This window comes from Lissotriton helveticus, chromosome 4_2 (genome assembly GCF_964261635.1).
Source record: "Lissotriton helveticus chromosome 4_2, aLisHel1.1, whole genome shotgun sequence".
Classification (NCBI taxonomy): domain Eukaryota; kingdom Metazoa; phylum Chordata; class Amphibia; order Caudata; family Salamandridae; genus Lissotriton; species Lissotriton helveticus.
The window spans coordinates 106,771,022-106,786,979 of NC_136064.1; the positions used below are offsets into that span (position 1 = coordinate 106,771,022).

General features: G+C 46.5%; 1 protein-coding gene across 9 annotated transcripts in view; it reads right to left on the minus strand.

The window, feature by feature from the left end:
- Positions 1-15,448, minus strand: part of MED12 (mediator complex subunit 12) — a 614,738-nt gene extending 599,290 nt beyond the window's left edge. For 5 of the 9 annotated variants that reach the window (XM_078640214.1, XM_078640212.1, XM_078640218.1 and 2 more), the window contains exon 1: positions 15,231-15,398. In XM_078640214.1, the coding sequence (XP_078496340.1) occupies positions 15,231-15,329 (99 nt within the window). In that variant the 5' untranslated portion in view covers positions 15,330-15,398. Of the gene's footprint in view, positions 1-15,230 lie in introns of all 9 variants that reach the window. The other 4 variants (XM_078640219.1, XM_078640216.1, XM_078640215.1 and 1 more) reach the window with 2 other exon arrangements.
- Between the last annotated feature and the right edge of the window lie 510 nt (positions 15,449-15,958).

Sequence of the window (15,958 nt, forward strand, 5' to 3'; positions counted from 1 at the left end):
GGGTGAGTGGGTGTGAGGGTGAGTGGGTGTGAGGGTGAGTGGGTGTGAGGGTGAGTGGGTGTGAGGGTGAGTGGGTGTGAGGGTGAGTGGGTGTGAGGGTGAGTGGGTGTGAGGGTGAGTGGGTGTGAGGGTGAGTGGGTGTGAGGGTGAGGGGGTGTGAGGGTGAGGGGGTGTGAGGGTGAGGGGGTGTGAGGGTGAGGGGGTGTGAGGGTGAGGGGGTGTGAGGGTGAGGGGGTGAGGGTGAGGGCGTGTAAGGGTGAGTGAGGGTGTTTAAGTTTGAGAGGGTGTCTGAGGGGGTTTGAGGGTGAGGGTGTTTGAGGGTGAGGAGGGGTGAGGGGGGGTGAGGTGTGAGGGAGAGTGAGGGGGCTGAGGGTGGGGGTGCGTGAGGGTGTAGTACGGATAGCTTTGCATGTGACTTACTGACAACTCTATTGTGAGGTGTACAAAGACAGAAGGTAAAGAGTAATACACAGGAGCTTCTGAGCTTCTCATTTAAAGCCAGCACACCAGACAAAGTTGTCCTTCTGGTCGTTAATTGTTGTAACGAAATGCTTTTTTTCTGCCACAATTTTAGAACAACGGGGCTTTCCACTGTACATGTATTCACTAGTACAGGCGCAAAGCTGAAATTTCAGGTTGTTACAAGAGTTCCGCCTAATTAATGTGGGAAAACACTGCTTACTGCCTCATGCAGGTTGCAGTGATCGAACAGGAGAACAGTACTCTGATGAAGCTCAAATGCTTTCCGGTGTCCCGTTTTGCTTCGCGCATTTAACCCATTCTGTCTCGATGTTCTGGTAAAAATACCTTCATTTATGACTTTTGTGCACGAAAAAGGAGCGCTATGTGAACCATGTATGAAGAGCGATTGTTGAGGGAGCGGAATTCAATATTCATGACCTTCTCATGGTTCCTCCCCACACTCAGCAGTGGTAATAAATATCGTATTACACTCCGGGCATCTGCATACCGGTCAATGAATATAATCATTAATTCGCTATTACCTAAATACCTGTCAGTATCAGTAGATGTAAGAAGTGACTGAACTGATGTCAGAAAAAGATCCCGGGTGTGGGTTTAAATTCGCATCTGGTGTATGCATTCTCGTGGGTTCTTGAGGAATACTTCATCTTTGCCCCCTCGAGTTGCTGTATTTTATTGTAATTACTCTGCGAGTCCCACCCTCGGCTCCAGTTCTCGGGTACATCTCGCCCCCCGTGGGCACCTGCTGCCACCCCAGCTGGCGCGCCGAGGCGGTGTTCGAGGTGCTGCGCAAATTAATTTTCTCAGAACTGTTGGAAAAGCAATTAGCAGCCGCTCCGGATGAGGCCGGATCGTAAAACTATACACAATGTGGAAAAATGGCACGCGCAGCCACATCTTGTCGGGCTAATGGCTGCTATACTGTTTATGAAAAAATTATTACATTTGGTTTTGAATTCTGGAAAAACAACATTGAAACAAAAACCATCTGGGGTACAAAAGAATGTCAGGTCCAAGGTTTAGAAGCGTTATTTAGAGCCTGCATGATCCCAGAACAAATAATATTCTTGAATGACACCATTCAACAGACTACCTGTCTTGGCCTAGCCCCAATTAAGGACTATTCCAAAGCCCATACCTGATAGTAATAGCACTACTGATATGGAGATAGACGTATCCCATATTTTATACCAAAACAAAACACATCCTGATTGGAAAAAATGGTTGATCTGGCCCACAGACATAAATAACTGTCAAGATAGATTCCTGAACAAAATACAGGGGTTAAAACTGAACAGGCCAGACCCAAGATACTCCCAGAGACAACATCCAGGGATAGTTACAACATACAGTGTAGGGAAACTATGCCTCGAATGGCTACAGAAATCCACACTGGCTGAAATTAAGCAACACTTGACTTTACTTAAAGACGGTGCTGACTTGAGTGATTTCAAACTGGGACCACGCAAACAGCGTAAAAAACGTTTCTTAGCGGCCGGTATATAAGCTGCGTACAACGAAGCTTCGAAAGTAATGCAAATTGAAACCGCATAAAAAAATACGAGAAATTGATCGTATTAATTTGGAAAAATCACTTTCTGTTGTGGATAATGGGTTAACGACTGTCCTCCAGAATATATTCACTGGACAGTATTGTATCATCTGCTATTGATATAATAGAGCAGGACTTACTAATGTTACAACATGGTCAGTCCCAATTAGGTTCTATTGTACAGCTTGGCTGGACGTTGCAAAATCTGCGTTCAGGCTACGTACCATGGCGTTTAATCAGCACAACGTCATTATTCTCTATTTTTAACCTTACTGATAAACAAATCAGTTTGGCACAAAAAGGAGCAGACTATACGATTCTGAGCATTGAAAAACTTGAGAGATTACCATTGACAATGTCAGAAAGACCTGTCATTGAATGGATAATACACGGAATAATTACAATTCCGATAACAACTTTCCAATTTAAATATTGCCAAGAATATATACCAGCAGGCCAGTATGAAAGGTTGGGTAAAGGGTACATCAAGTCAACATGGAAATTACCTTATACACACACATGTTACAGTGAAAAGAAAAAGAATGCATTTCTTAGTGGTAAAAATTGTAAACGATCACTAAGCGATACACTTCTGTGTCAAGGTATTAACTTGCATGGGGCCTGCGAAGGGTCTTCAAATAACCTTTCATGTCACCTGCACGGCACTCCTGCAACACAGATAGAGCCATTCTTTAGACAGCTTTCTAACGGGAGCTATATTCTAATAAATGACCACAGCTGTTGTGGCATGGTGCCAGGGAAAGCCTATCTCGTCAGCGTTAGTTCCATGGTCACTTGCTGTATGCAAGTATTGTATCCTAACAGCACTCCAGACATGGAGGCGGCGTGGCCTTTTTTGAATATCTTCTATTCGAATTGATACTTTAAGCAGAATAAAGTCTGTTCTTTTACAGACAACCGTGCCTTTGACCTCGTCCAGAGAAACGTATGATCTGCAAGTTGCAAGGACAACGGCAGAGATACATTCCCTTTTATCAACAAATTGCCCCGTGCATTTCATAGAAATGCTAAGCCAAATCCTAAACATGTCAGATACCAGTGGCATCGCACATGTATTTAAGACAATTTTTTCTGGACTGTTAACACCCTTTGAAACAGTTCTGGGCATCTTCCCCAATTTTGTCTTTGGCGGCCTACCTCTGCTTTTGGGACACGTAGCAGTAATTTTATTTTTGATTCTTCTGCTCCGATATGGCAAGCCAAGTCGCAGACAAAACTTCAGCAACAATGGAAGAAACGATCCTAGCTATACGCTATCGGGACCGCATAACTAAAGTCCTCGGAATAGCCCGGCTAAGAGATCTGAATATGACCTGGTTTCTTTCATTCAGACCAATCTGGCAAAATTGCATCTTACCTGTGCTTCGATGTATGCTATGCGGAGAGGAATGCGTGTTGGACGTCTGTCTTACACTACCATCAGTAGTACCAATGGATACAGTTACCTTGCTAGGTCCTGTAACGGCTCATGCATCGTGTTGTCCCCAGCGGCTACCCATTCTGATGACGGCATTCGTTCAGACTTCACCACTACGAGTATGTGGCAGTGGAGTACGAGATGAGAGCAACATCACCCAGGTACAACCTTCTGTGAGCATTGCTGATCCTGACATCGATGATAGCAATAATTCTCACGACTGCACTGTTACAGCATTTTCAAACTTGGTCGAACTTACACCTGATGCTGTAGACCAATTTTTTGCGAGTCTGTCTGAAATTATGTTCTCCCCTGAACAGAAAGAATAACTTTTAAAGCAACGAGCACACAGCGTTCCCTGAACTCTGAATTCGGCCTTCAGCTTTAATAAACAAAAGCTACTGAAAACATTTGGAACTATTTTTTTCCCCCGAAAAACGAAATTATTTCTTTTTCACTTCCAAAATATTTACCTTTTTTCTGGCACATGTACTCTGCTTAAAGTAGAACTATTCTTAGAGAACAGAGCTTCTATTTTAGGAACTCTAGAGACAATATTTTACCTCAGCCTCTAGCACATGTACAGCATTTGTATTATTATGTGATGGAATGGTCTCGACCTTCTCTTCTGTATTAAGAGCCATTTCATGTGTAATTTTCGCAATTCATTTTGCTGATATATATATGCATTTTTAACTGAATGATACCACTGCTTGAAAAGCGTACAGTACCAATACTCATTTTCGTGTATTTACCATATACCATTTCGAATGCGAATTATGTTTTTTGGGGTGGGTTGGAAAACACATGCACCATTATATGTTTACTATTGCTTAGTTTTAGTAATGAGGGACATTAGATCGTGGAGTGGGTGTTGTATTTCTATCTAGGACCCTATTTCAATATTCCTGATTTATGCTCTTATGTGGTTGTAATAAATAATATCCTTATAAAGGCATAAGAATCGTATCCATATTTAGTCGTAGCCCAGGCAATCCAAATTAAGCAAGGCTACTTCCCCAGACTCCTAGAGAGTACAACGAGTTCTTTAAACAAAACAAACCTCCAGCAACCTGGGAAATCCCCATGCTTCGTTTTTGATTTGTCCTAGAACTCCTGCGAACACTGAAAGAACGGCCAGTTCTTAGTGACATCTTTATTGACGTCTTATGTCCAACCTTACATCAAACCCGGCACCTTTCAGGTATAAATATACCAATGTTGCCTTAAGCAAACACACGGTGGTTTTGGAGCAGAGCGGCTATCTACTTGCCCGAGAGCCCAGCTGATGCGAGAGCCCACGGACGCCGCCCCTCCCTTTTGACGCACTGAGAAAGACGGTGTCTTTTTCTCCAGCCGAGAAAATCCAGCTCCGGTGTTTCCAGATACCCTTGTGGATTCCTGGGATATCGAGTCCTGAGAGAGCGATACCAGACCTCCTGGTACGGAGCTGACTAAACCCTTAAGAGAATTCTTGACTCAGATTCTTGGCAAAACCAACTTAACTTAAACTGCTACTTACTTACTCCTTCCCACGTATTAGGCTTAGGTCAGGTACACCGGGGCAGGCGTATTTAGAAGCACCAGTTGAGTACGTTAGTCAATGTATTTATGTATGTATATATTTTATCCATTTTAAAGTATCATATGGCTAAGAAACCATATCAATGCTTTTACAGTATTATTTTATAATACTCCTTTTACTGTACGCACTTTACTTCATGTTAAGTATTGCAATCGTGGCAATTCATTTCTCTTGAATGAGAAAGAAGGCTGCTCAATAAATAACACCTTTTATTGAAAACGCCCGTCTCTCTATTTCTCTGCACTCTGGTGAAACTAACTATGCACGATTGACTGAGTAAAATAGCTGTCTATTGTTTTTACACGACTCTAGAGATACACTCTTATTCTGAGGGAGCAAGGGGTCTTTTGAGTAGATCCTTCAAGGTTTTTTTTATAGAAACTAACAGTTGAAAATAAGAAAAATTGAAAATGAGTTGAAAAAAAACAGCCATTTGTTCCAACGTTTTCACCTGTAACTTTCTCCAAGTATGACAGATGTTTGAAAGCAATATATTGTTGGACCTTTCCGGTTGGGGGATATATATATATAGGACTTGTAGGTTCACCAAGAACCAGAAGGAACCCAGAGCCAAGAGTCAGTACATGCACACAACCATCCACACACACCACCAGCCAAGCGCAATTCACGCACACCGCCTGCCAAGCGCCATCCACGCGCCATCCAAGCACATGGCCAGCTAAGCGCCATCCACGCACATTGCCAGCCAAGCGCTATTCACGCACATCGCCAGCCAAGCACCACCCACACTCGCCGCCAGCCAAGCGCCATCCACACTCACCGCCAGCCAAGCGCCCCTACATATAAATAAAACAACAAAATCCCTGGCTCCTAGTGGGCCTACTGCCCCCCGTGGGGCAGATAAGGGTCTTTTGCCCCCATCTGCCTCCTGGGAGAGGCAGAAAGGATGTGTAATTAATTGGAAGGTAAAAATTAAGTTAATGTCCTCATATAGATTTGTGGGAGCAGCGCAAATGCATCAAACAGAATACAGTATGGAGAACAAGTGGCCTCAATTCAATTTAAAAGTGCTCCAAACTGCTCATTAAAATGTCTTTTTTTTTTTAATAGGCTTGGGAATTAAATTAAATATTTCGTTATTTGCCCACGTAATTGATGAATTCTTGTCTCTGTATTTTTTGCGCATTGTTTTGCGGTTCAAATCATTGAAAATGTTTAGGCCAGGGCCCCGGCTTCCAGTAAGGGCTCAGTGGGGGTCGCCAGATACCAATGATGATTCACTAGGGGTTCCAAGGTTCCAGTAATGATAGGGTGGGTGTCCACAGAAGTTAAAAGGTTAAGAACCACTGATCTAGTGCCTGCAATACACTCACAATTACATGACAAACAAACAAGGGATCTGAGACATATTAAGATGATGTAATTTGCCCATAAATTACACAATATGGTCAATTGGGGAAGGTCAGAATGGATGGTCTTAATGACCCTTAGTTTGTATTTTAGGGTTTATTTACAGGAACATTTCTGGAATCCAGCGAACGCTAGAAAGTAAACTTCCAAAGCAATTCACAAGATCCTTCTTCAAAAAACAAATAAGTAAAAGAGCTAATGGTACAGTTAGACCAATCACATCTTGAACTCTCTCTCCTATGCCAGAACGTCAGCATAATTAAAGTGCTGTCAGAGGGTCAGGCCTACCATGTTCTGAAAGCTGGCCCAAAGAGAGCCCATTCATAAACTGTGCCTCAGCATACTGACAGCCTGTAAATATTGAAAGATTTACCATAAATAGAATCATAAAGGTGGCATAATCAAAGCCTTGCTAAAAGACAAACCCTGCAAAAATATGAGCCCTAAAATACTCCGAGACACTGTTATAATGAGAAACGTGCGATGACCCGTCACCTTGCTGCATCACATCAAATGGAACAATTTTTTTGTTTTGTTGTTACAGGTCAATACATTTTTAAGCATTCCCCTCCTTGGTCGGGTAATGTGTAAAAGTCCACACTCGTGCACCCAATAAGCTCACTACATTCGCTTCACTACACCACACAGACGTAGTGCCAACTATGGTAAGAGCACAGTAATGAAACACTTTTTATATGGGTACACCCAGAAACCCACACTCGTTCATTCAAACACACACGGAGTATCATGCTACCAGTCGGCCTAGTTGCTGCAGTGGTATGAAGCGAATAGATACAACTAAAACATACTGTGGGCAGGATGGTGGGCTAAGCACTTTATGCATGCCTCATTTCCACAGTGGGCATGCAACAAGCACAACTGTGGAAAGGGGCGGCCAGTTCCTTGTTGAGCCACAATAACAAGGTCTGGAACTCCGTACTTCACATACTTTACTGCAGTGGGGGAGCTGGGACTAGTTGGTACCGGGTATGTGTATGAATGAAGTAACTATTATAGGGCTTTGAGCAATTATAGAGTTCATTATATAGATGTTATTGAGCATACAAATGGTACTCTCTTGGCCTAGCAAGCTAGCAGGTGGATGGAAGTAATAACTTGACGGGCATACAGAGGCTGGAAACATATACAGTTTATTGAGCATATGAAGATGGTACTATTGGCTTAGAGCAGCTACCAATACCTATATCTGGTACATGGAGGCTGGCGTTATTCTTTTATGGACAATGGATTTTGACAGAGGGAACCTGGCATTACTTGTACCAGGCACATGGGAGCTTGTAGTACCATTTACTGGGATAGGTGACTGAACATACCTACTGCGTCACATAAGTTCTTAAATGTATTCAGATAAACAAAAAGTAAATGAAACTTGCCTAAGTTAAGAGCCATAATACCAATTTTGAACAGAATGCAGTGTATTTAAAGGACACCTGCCTGCGGTGGAAGCATGGAGGTATTCTTAACTTCACTGATGGCTAATGCTTTACCCATGGAAACCCTTACAAGAGAGACAAACGGATGAGGTAATCCATGCTCCCACAGAATTACTGCTATTTTGTAGCTCTGAATTGAAGATGAGTACACTCTGCTGATCCAGCTCCGTCCATACATGTGGACTTCAGAAGAGGCGCTGCAGCACGAAACCATCCTTAAAGACCTCTTCCCCACGCGCTGTCGGCACCAGTCTCCCACCATTCCATGGTCATAAGAGAAGCTGCCCTGTAAAGATTAGAGCTGGGCCGCTCTGGAAATGACCAGACACAGTTGTTGGGATCTTGATAAAGGCAAGTGCTGAGAGACTGTCCTCAAGGCACAGGAGTCTGCACTCAGCTAACCATCTCTTGATTTTAGCAACTCTTGCATTGTCTGGGTGTCATGGACCTTCTAAGGAAAATGCCATGTTGGTGCCACGTTCATCTGTTGCTTGACTGCCTTGTTTTTGTGGGAGCAGGCATCGATCAGTCTCCAGCCTGGAACTGGTGCAAGGGTCTTGTCATTCACTCGAGGTCTTCAACATCCTGTTGATTAAAGAGGTTGTCCTGATTCGAGAACCGTTAGATCTGTTGTTCTACATCTGGAACTTCCCACGAAATCGCAGTTTGAAAGTAGGCTACAACTCTTACTGTAAGTTTCGTCAGGGGTCGGAAGGAATCAAGAGGTAATCCTTGTATGAGGGAAACTCACTTCTCCAAACTACTGCCCCTGCATCAGTCACACGAGAAACAGTTCAGAACCTACAGTGAAACAAATATGGGTGCTAAGTCCTTTCTTAACACCTGTAGCCCCACCCTCTAAACAAAAAAATACTGTGCAGACCAGCTAAACCTGCATCTGGTCTCACCTTGAACTGCATCTAGTGTTGCTGACCACCACATCGGAAGTGGCCCAACTAGCTTAGCACTGGAACGTTGTCTGATACTGGATTCTATATCTAACAAGAAATCTGGCCTTTTGGGTTAGGAATACGACTGCCCTGTGGTGGGCGAGGTTTCAATTTTTGAGACGTTCTCTGCTGCCTGGGCCCAACTGCTTCTATCCCTTGCAATAAGAAACATTGAGAAACCAATGTACAGGGTAAATATATCAAAGCACAATTATTATACTTATCACATTCCGCCTAGCACACTTAATCGCTAGGAAACAGTGACAAATCAACGAACCACGTCACAAATGTTTAGCGAGATTGCAGAGAACTGGTCACAAGATAACATCATCTACTCCCATTATGCACCCTACTGCTGATCCCATGTTTATCAAGATGGAACAGCTGATGCTGCACACTGGATTAGCCCAGGCATGAAATCATAATACCTTGAAATGAACGGCAAACCACATGGTCATTCTTATTTTATTTCACTATTGGCCAAGAGATATGGCTACACTTGAGCTCACAAGGCGCCCCAGGAAATAGATCACAGTTCACAATAAGCATCGTTGAGGAAGTCTAACCTGGAAGGGACATGGAGAGAGGCATGGAGCCACTGAACAGCAAGAAGACATTCTCTGGTGGAGCTGTACCTTACCAGAGAAAAAATGAATGTGAAGGCTTTGGCCACGTGAAATGCAGGACTGTGATAAGGAATTGACCACATCATTGAGTACATAGCTAAAGAGGTGTAGGACAGACGGGAGATCCGAACTGCCTCAGGCCTCACACTGCATATATGATTTAATGAGGTACTGAGGAAAGAGCACAGCCTTTACAAAGGGGGTTTGGGGCAAGAGCCCCCTCCAACCCCCCAAAGCAAAGCAGGAGGTTGAGGAATAGGAGAGCACTGGGAAGCTCGGTTTGGGCAAAGGTATTGGGTGGAGAGGAGCCAGCAGCATCAGAAAAACAAACGTTGGCAAAGTTAATAGGTCTCACCTATGTGAGACCTATTGACTTTGTCAATGTGTTTTGGCCATTATGTATAGCACCACCGCTGCTGTGCAGCATGACTAAAATCTGGGGGGAAAAGCAGTATGACATGGCCGAGTTATGGAGTTTTGTTCTGGCATGGGGGGCCAAGTGACACCGAGGGCGGGGTCAGCAACATCAGGGAAGTGGGTGTGGGGAAATGGGTTACAGGTCAAGCAACAGCACAGGAGAGGGGGGAACTGGGCAAACAATAACAGAGTAGAAACTGGGTGTAGACAGCCTACAAACATAAGTACTATTGGGGAGTGCTGCATGTACAAGTAAAAAATTTGTGTGGGTAGAAAGCGTGAGCAGAGGAAGGACACTCAAAGAATCAAAGCAGGAGTTGGTCCACACTCCAGGGGAGGGAGAAACACATGTAAATGTAAATGTGTGGGACTTGTAAAGTGCACTGCTGCCCGTAAGCGTCCTGGCGCTGAAGACCGCTGGGGAACCCGTCATGGCTTTCCCTGTGAGATGGTCCCTTCTGGGTATCTCCAAGGTGAAACCAGGCATCCCCGGCGTCTGTGGGGGGCCGTTGTAGAGATGAGGCAAGCTTAATGCCCAGAGTTGCCGAGTGTGATCCCTGGTTAGAGTAGGCACCGAGGCGAGAATTATCGAGTCCGCTGACCCTGGTCCACGACCCTGCTGCATCGGGAATTGAACCCTGGTCCCGGGCCGTTCTCTGCTTCCGGGTCTGCCGCCTCTAACCAGTGAGCCACGCCACTCCACATTGAAGAAGAAGTGATGCCGGCATGCGCTGGCCACACAGGAGCCTGCAAATAACAGTGACGGTGAAGTCAACCAATGGTAGGCAGTGAATGGGCTCTAAGCCCCCTATAAGCAGGTCCACTGGAATTATGTGGCAGGAGAGGGCAACATTATGTGGCAGGCTTGAGTAAATTATGCAGCAAGAAAACCCAAATTATGCAGCATAAAGCGGCACATTTTGAAATAGTATTTCCTTCATTTTGTCATTTTTACATTTGGAAAACACTGTCTGGGCATTGGTTGCACCTCATTCGTACCAGTTTAATACCCAAATATAGCATTAAGCAGCAGAAAGGTGACCAGTAAAGCTTTGCGAAGGGAATCAGTTGTCACTGAATTTTTAGTAACTTTTAAACCGTGAGTTCAAAACTATTTTTTTTTTGTTAAAATATTTAGATTATGCAGCAGATGTTGGGCTGTGTGGCAAATGAGGCAAATCTGTAATTATCCAAAAATGGCATCAGCCGCACTATTGCATAATTAATTCCTATGGCCTTGTATATAAGCTAACAAAATGTCTTGCAAGTGACATCTTTACATCATGCCATCAATAATAGGCACTACAACATAAAAGTACAGCAATATAATTGCAGCAAGAAGAGGGAGAAAATACATTCTGTTGCTTGTCACTGTGTGCCTTAAACCATCGTTCTTGAAATAGTAATGTAATATCTTGTCCCAAGCATGTCACTGCGCTAAAACCTAACCAGTTAACTTCTACCAGTCTAATAGGATTGTGGCCTTCGGGATATGTTACCCAGCGGCATCGCTGTTAAGCTAGAGAGAGTCTGTGGCAACCACCGCATGACATTTGCTGGCTGGGGTGCTTTTCCAGCATCAATTCAAAAACATCACTTTCCACGAATTCAAAATGTTACAGTAATACACAAACGATGTAAAAGCATCATGACATTATAAACATACAACAGCAATTACAAGAAGCACTGGCTAATCCATAAGGCTGGCTTGCATTTGGATCACTGGCTAAAATATGTATCCAACGCCTACTGTAGAGAAAAAATAAGAAAAACAAAACCGGTTTACTTTCTCTATCGAATGCATCCACGAGATATAGAATTCAAAGTGTGATGATTCGGTCTGATCTTGAGATATAAAATCGAAGCTCATGTTTTGCAAGAGGAGCACTTCGGAGGAGGCTAGTAATACACTCATCAGGAGGTGAGCGGGTAATACTCTCCGGGAGCAAGGCCTAAACCTAATGTAGAAGTGAAAGAATTAGTAACAATAGGCAGCTGTGCTGTCAAGGCAGCCCCAAAGAGATATTATGATAATGTATCGGTACAACAGAGGCGCGAAAGTGCATGTACAATATTCAAGCTGGCAATATCATGCACCTGTGCCTGCTTCCCTTCAGCGCCCTCACTTGGGGTCATAACAGCGAGATCTGTAGGCAACAGCATTTTATTTGAACAACAGATGGTCAACTGAAGGCTTAGAGTCAACCACGACGTCACGAGTGAACAGGGAAGCTCAACGCACATAGAACATGGAGCAGAGACGGCAGAGGGGGCTGTTACGGTTTAGTGTCTTCGCAGCAATACCCAGAACACAGAGAAGTGGAGGGTCCATCTGATGTGCGCCCTCTCTCTTCCGGCCCACAGCGGACATGTTCTGGGTGGCAGAACACATTAAAAAGAAGAGCTAGCCTGCTTGATGTCTCGGCACCCCTATGCATGGTCACCCATCAACATTCTGTTACCAAGCATGGCATTGATCAAAACGGTATCACAATGGCTCTCAGCCTACATCCCCACCAGTCACAACTCACCAGATAAACTATGTTTAACCTAGCAGTGGTGGCACCTGGATGGCTGGCCACCTACCAGACTACCAAGAGTTTCGTCAGTTATGCTGCAATATGATCATGGAAATGTAGTGACGTGCAACTATGACGAAATGTGGTAGCATTTATTATTTTTTGGTTTAAATAAAAATAATTTAAAAAAATAATGGATGGACAACTAGAGGCGACAGTTGGCGTTATACACAGATGTGACAGCTTTCCCAGACTATGCAGCTTTGAGCTCACGAACGTTTGAACAGTTCTAAAGGACACATTCTTGATACTTTTTAAACATTATATGTGACAAATTACAGGTCAATCTACATAAATAATACAAATCAAATTGAACAAGGAAATAGATATTCGTTAAAAAGTATGAATTAAAAAAGGGAACCGTATTCCTTTAAATGTGTGAGTTCCCACGTTTCACAGCAAGACGCAGTCCACTAAAAAGTGTTCAACTACCACGAAAGTGTTTCCGAGAGGCAACCACAGCAAGCCACAAACCACTAATGAAAGCTCAACTACTCCAAGACGGATTCTGACAGGTCCCCACAACGAGCTACAAACCACTAAAAAAAACGTAATCCTAAAACTCCAAACACAGTCAACGTGGCTGGGAATGTGGTTCTCGCCTAAGCCTCACTGCTGCTGTTCATCTCTGAAGCCCACTAACTGGCCTTCAACCCCAGAGGGCCTGCAGCTAGGGCCTGCAGCTAGAGCCTCCAGCTAGAGCCTGCAGCTAGAGCCTAGAGCCTGCAGCTAGAGCCTAGAGCCTGCAGCTAGAGCCTAGAGCTAGAGCCTGCAGCTAGAGCCTAGAGCCTGCAGCTAGAGCCTAGAGCCTGCAGCTAGAGCCTAGAGCCTGCAGCTAGAGCATAGAGCCTGCAGCTAGAGCCTAGAGCCTGCAGCTAGAGCCTAGAGCCTGCAGCTAGAGCATAGAGCCTGCAGCTAGAGCCTAGAGCCTGCAGCTGGAGCCTGCAGCTGGAGCCTGCAGCTGGAGCCTGCAGCCAGAGGGCCTGCAGCCAGAGGGCCTGCAGCTGGAGCCTGCAGCCAGAGGGCCTGCAGCTGGAGCCTGCAGCCAGAGGGCCTGCAGCTGGAGCCTGCAGCCAGAGGGCCTGCAGCTGGAGCCTGCAGCCAGAGGGCCTGCAGCTGGAGCCTGCAGCCAGAGGGCCTGCACCCAGAGCCTGCAGCCTCTGAACCGTTCTGATCCTTCCTTCTAAACTGCCACAATGAGCAAAGCGGTGGAACCTGCCGCCGTTCTCTACAGTCTAACAAAGAACCGTTCTCGCACATCAGAGGCTATGTACACAGCCTCTTAAGAGTCCTGAGTAGCCTGGACTTCAGCTGACACTCAAGAGAAGAGGACATGTTTCCGTCTCTGGCACAGGCCTCATCTATCGCTCCTGCCCTCAAGCCTTACCGCTCCCACCTCCTTCCTATAAACCAGCTTTCTAAGCTGCTCACACCTTTTTCCATTAACTCAGTCTCCTTCCACGAAACCCTTTACATTGCCACATCAATCTATTCTACAGACTTTACTCCCAGTGTTCCAGGTTCTCTTCCAATGCCATAACATCTCCTCCATTGCCCCAGGCTGCCCTCTCCTCTCCTGCCGCAGTCCACCTCTCCTGCCCCAGGCTCTCCTCTCCTGCCCCAGGCTCTTTCTCCTTCAACGTCAGTCTCCCTTTACTGATCGAGGCGCTTTTCCAAACTGTAACCACTGCCTCAGCACCCCATCATTGTAAAGGCCTCTGTGATGCCCGTTTTTTATCGTACTGCAGTCTGATTTGAACTCCATAAACCCCCTTTCTCTGATGAAAACTTTGACTGATCCAACCTTTCGCTACTGCCTCAGCCGCTCTCCCACTGCCTCAGCCTCCCTTCCACTACCTCAACCAATGTTCCACTGCTTGACCCAGCCTACACTCACCTTGACCCAGCCTACACTCACCTTGACCCAGCCTACACTCACCCTGACACAGCCTACACTCACCCTGACACAGCCTACACTCACCCTGACACAGCCTACACTCACCCTGACACAGCCTACACTCACCCTGACACAGCCTACACTCACCCTGACACAGCCTACACTCACCCTGACACAGCCTACACTCACCCTGACACAGCCTACACTCACCCTGACACAGCCTACACTCACCCTGACACAGCCTACACTCACCCTGACACAGCCTACACTCACCTTGACCCAGCCTACACTCACCTTGACCCAGCCTACACTCACCTTGACCCAGCCTACACTCACCTTGACCCAGCCTCTCATCCACTCACCCTGACCCAGCCTCTCATCCACACACTGCCCCAGCCTCTCATACACTCACCGCCCCAGCCTCTCATCCACTCACTGCCCCAGCCTCTCATACACTCACTGCCCCAGCCTCTCTTCCACTGCCCCAGCCTCTCTTCCACTGCCCCAGCCTCCTCTCTTCCACTGCCCCAGCCTCTCTTTCACTGCCCCAGCCTCTCATCCACTGCCCCAGCCTCTCATCCACTGCCCCAGCCTCCCCTCCACTCACTGCCTCAGCCTGCCCCCTTCCACACTCCAGTGTCCTTCCAATGCCACAGCCTCCCTGCAGGTTCTTCACACTGCTCTAGAGCACCTTGCTCTGCACCCCAGCCCTGAGCTCGTGCACTGCCCTGGACCCTTCCCCCTCCCCTGAGCTCGTGCACAGATGCTCTGCCCAGGTCTCTGCCCTGGACTCTGCCCCCTGCCCTGGTCTTCCACTCCTGCCAGCCAGAGCTCTCTCTCCCCCCCCCCGGTTCCTGTTCCCCTCCCTGCGGCCTCACCTCCTTCTGCTTGGCGTCCTGCGGGTAGACGTCGGGCGGCCCCAGCCGGGGCCGCTTCAGAGGCCGGTGCTCATAACTGAGGATCCCAAAGGCCGCCATCTTTCCAGTCCGGGCGACCGGGGAGCCTGGCGCGCGCCCGCTGCGACGTCACAGCGCACGGCGAGCTCGAGCACGCACGGCGTCAACATCTGATCGCTCGGGATGTCACCCGTCAAAACAGTCTCACCACTGGCTGCGGCGGGCGGTGACGTCAGCAGGCTGGGCAGTCAAAGGCAGAGCAGCACACCGGCGGGGTCACGGCCCGTGCACTGCGCCTGAAGCCGGGCAGCGGCGGCCATCTTTTTTAATGGCAAAACAATCCGTGTACATCGAAGAGATGGACTGGCAGGGCCCGGGTTTGTTTGTGAATCATACGTCACGCAGCCGGGAGACCAGAGCAATCGAAGACGCTCAATCGTCGTGGTTAACCCCAGTCTGGAGGTTTGTGGCTTCTCCAGGAGCAACAGTGTCAATGGACCCCCAGTGGCCTTGGTTGATGAAAAGGCTGTCATAGTGTGACACCTCATGAATGGGCAACAGTTAAAAGGGCAGAAGGCTTTGGAATTCCATAAGGGAGGTGTGTGCCTGGAAAGGGTGACCAACTGGCTTGGGTGCAAATTCAGGACAGTGAGTGTAAAAATTCAGGACAAAGGGTCAAAATTCAAGACAAAAATTCAGGACAAAAGGTA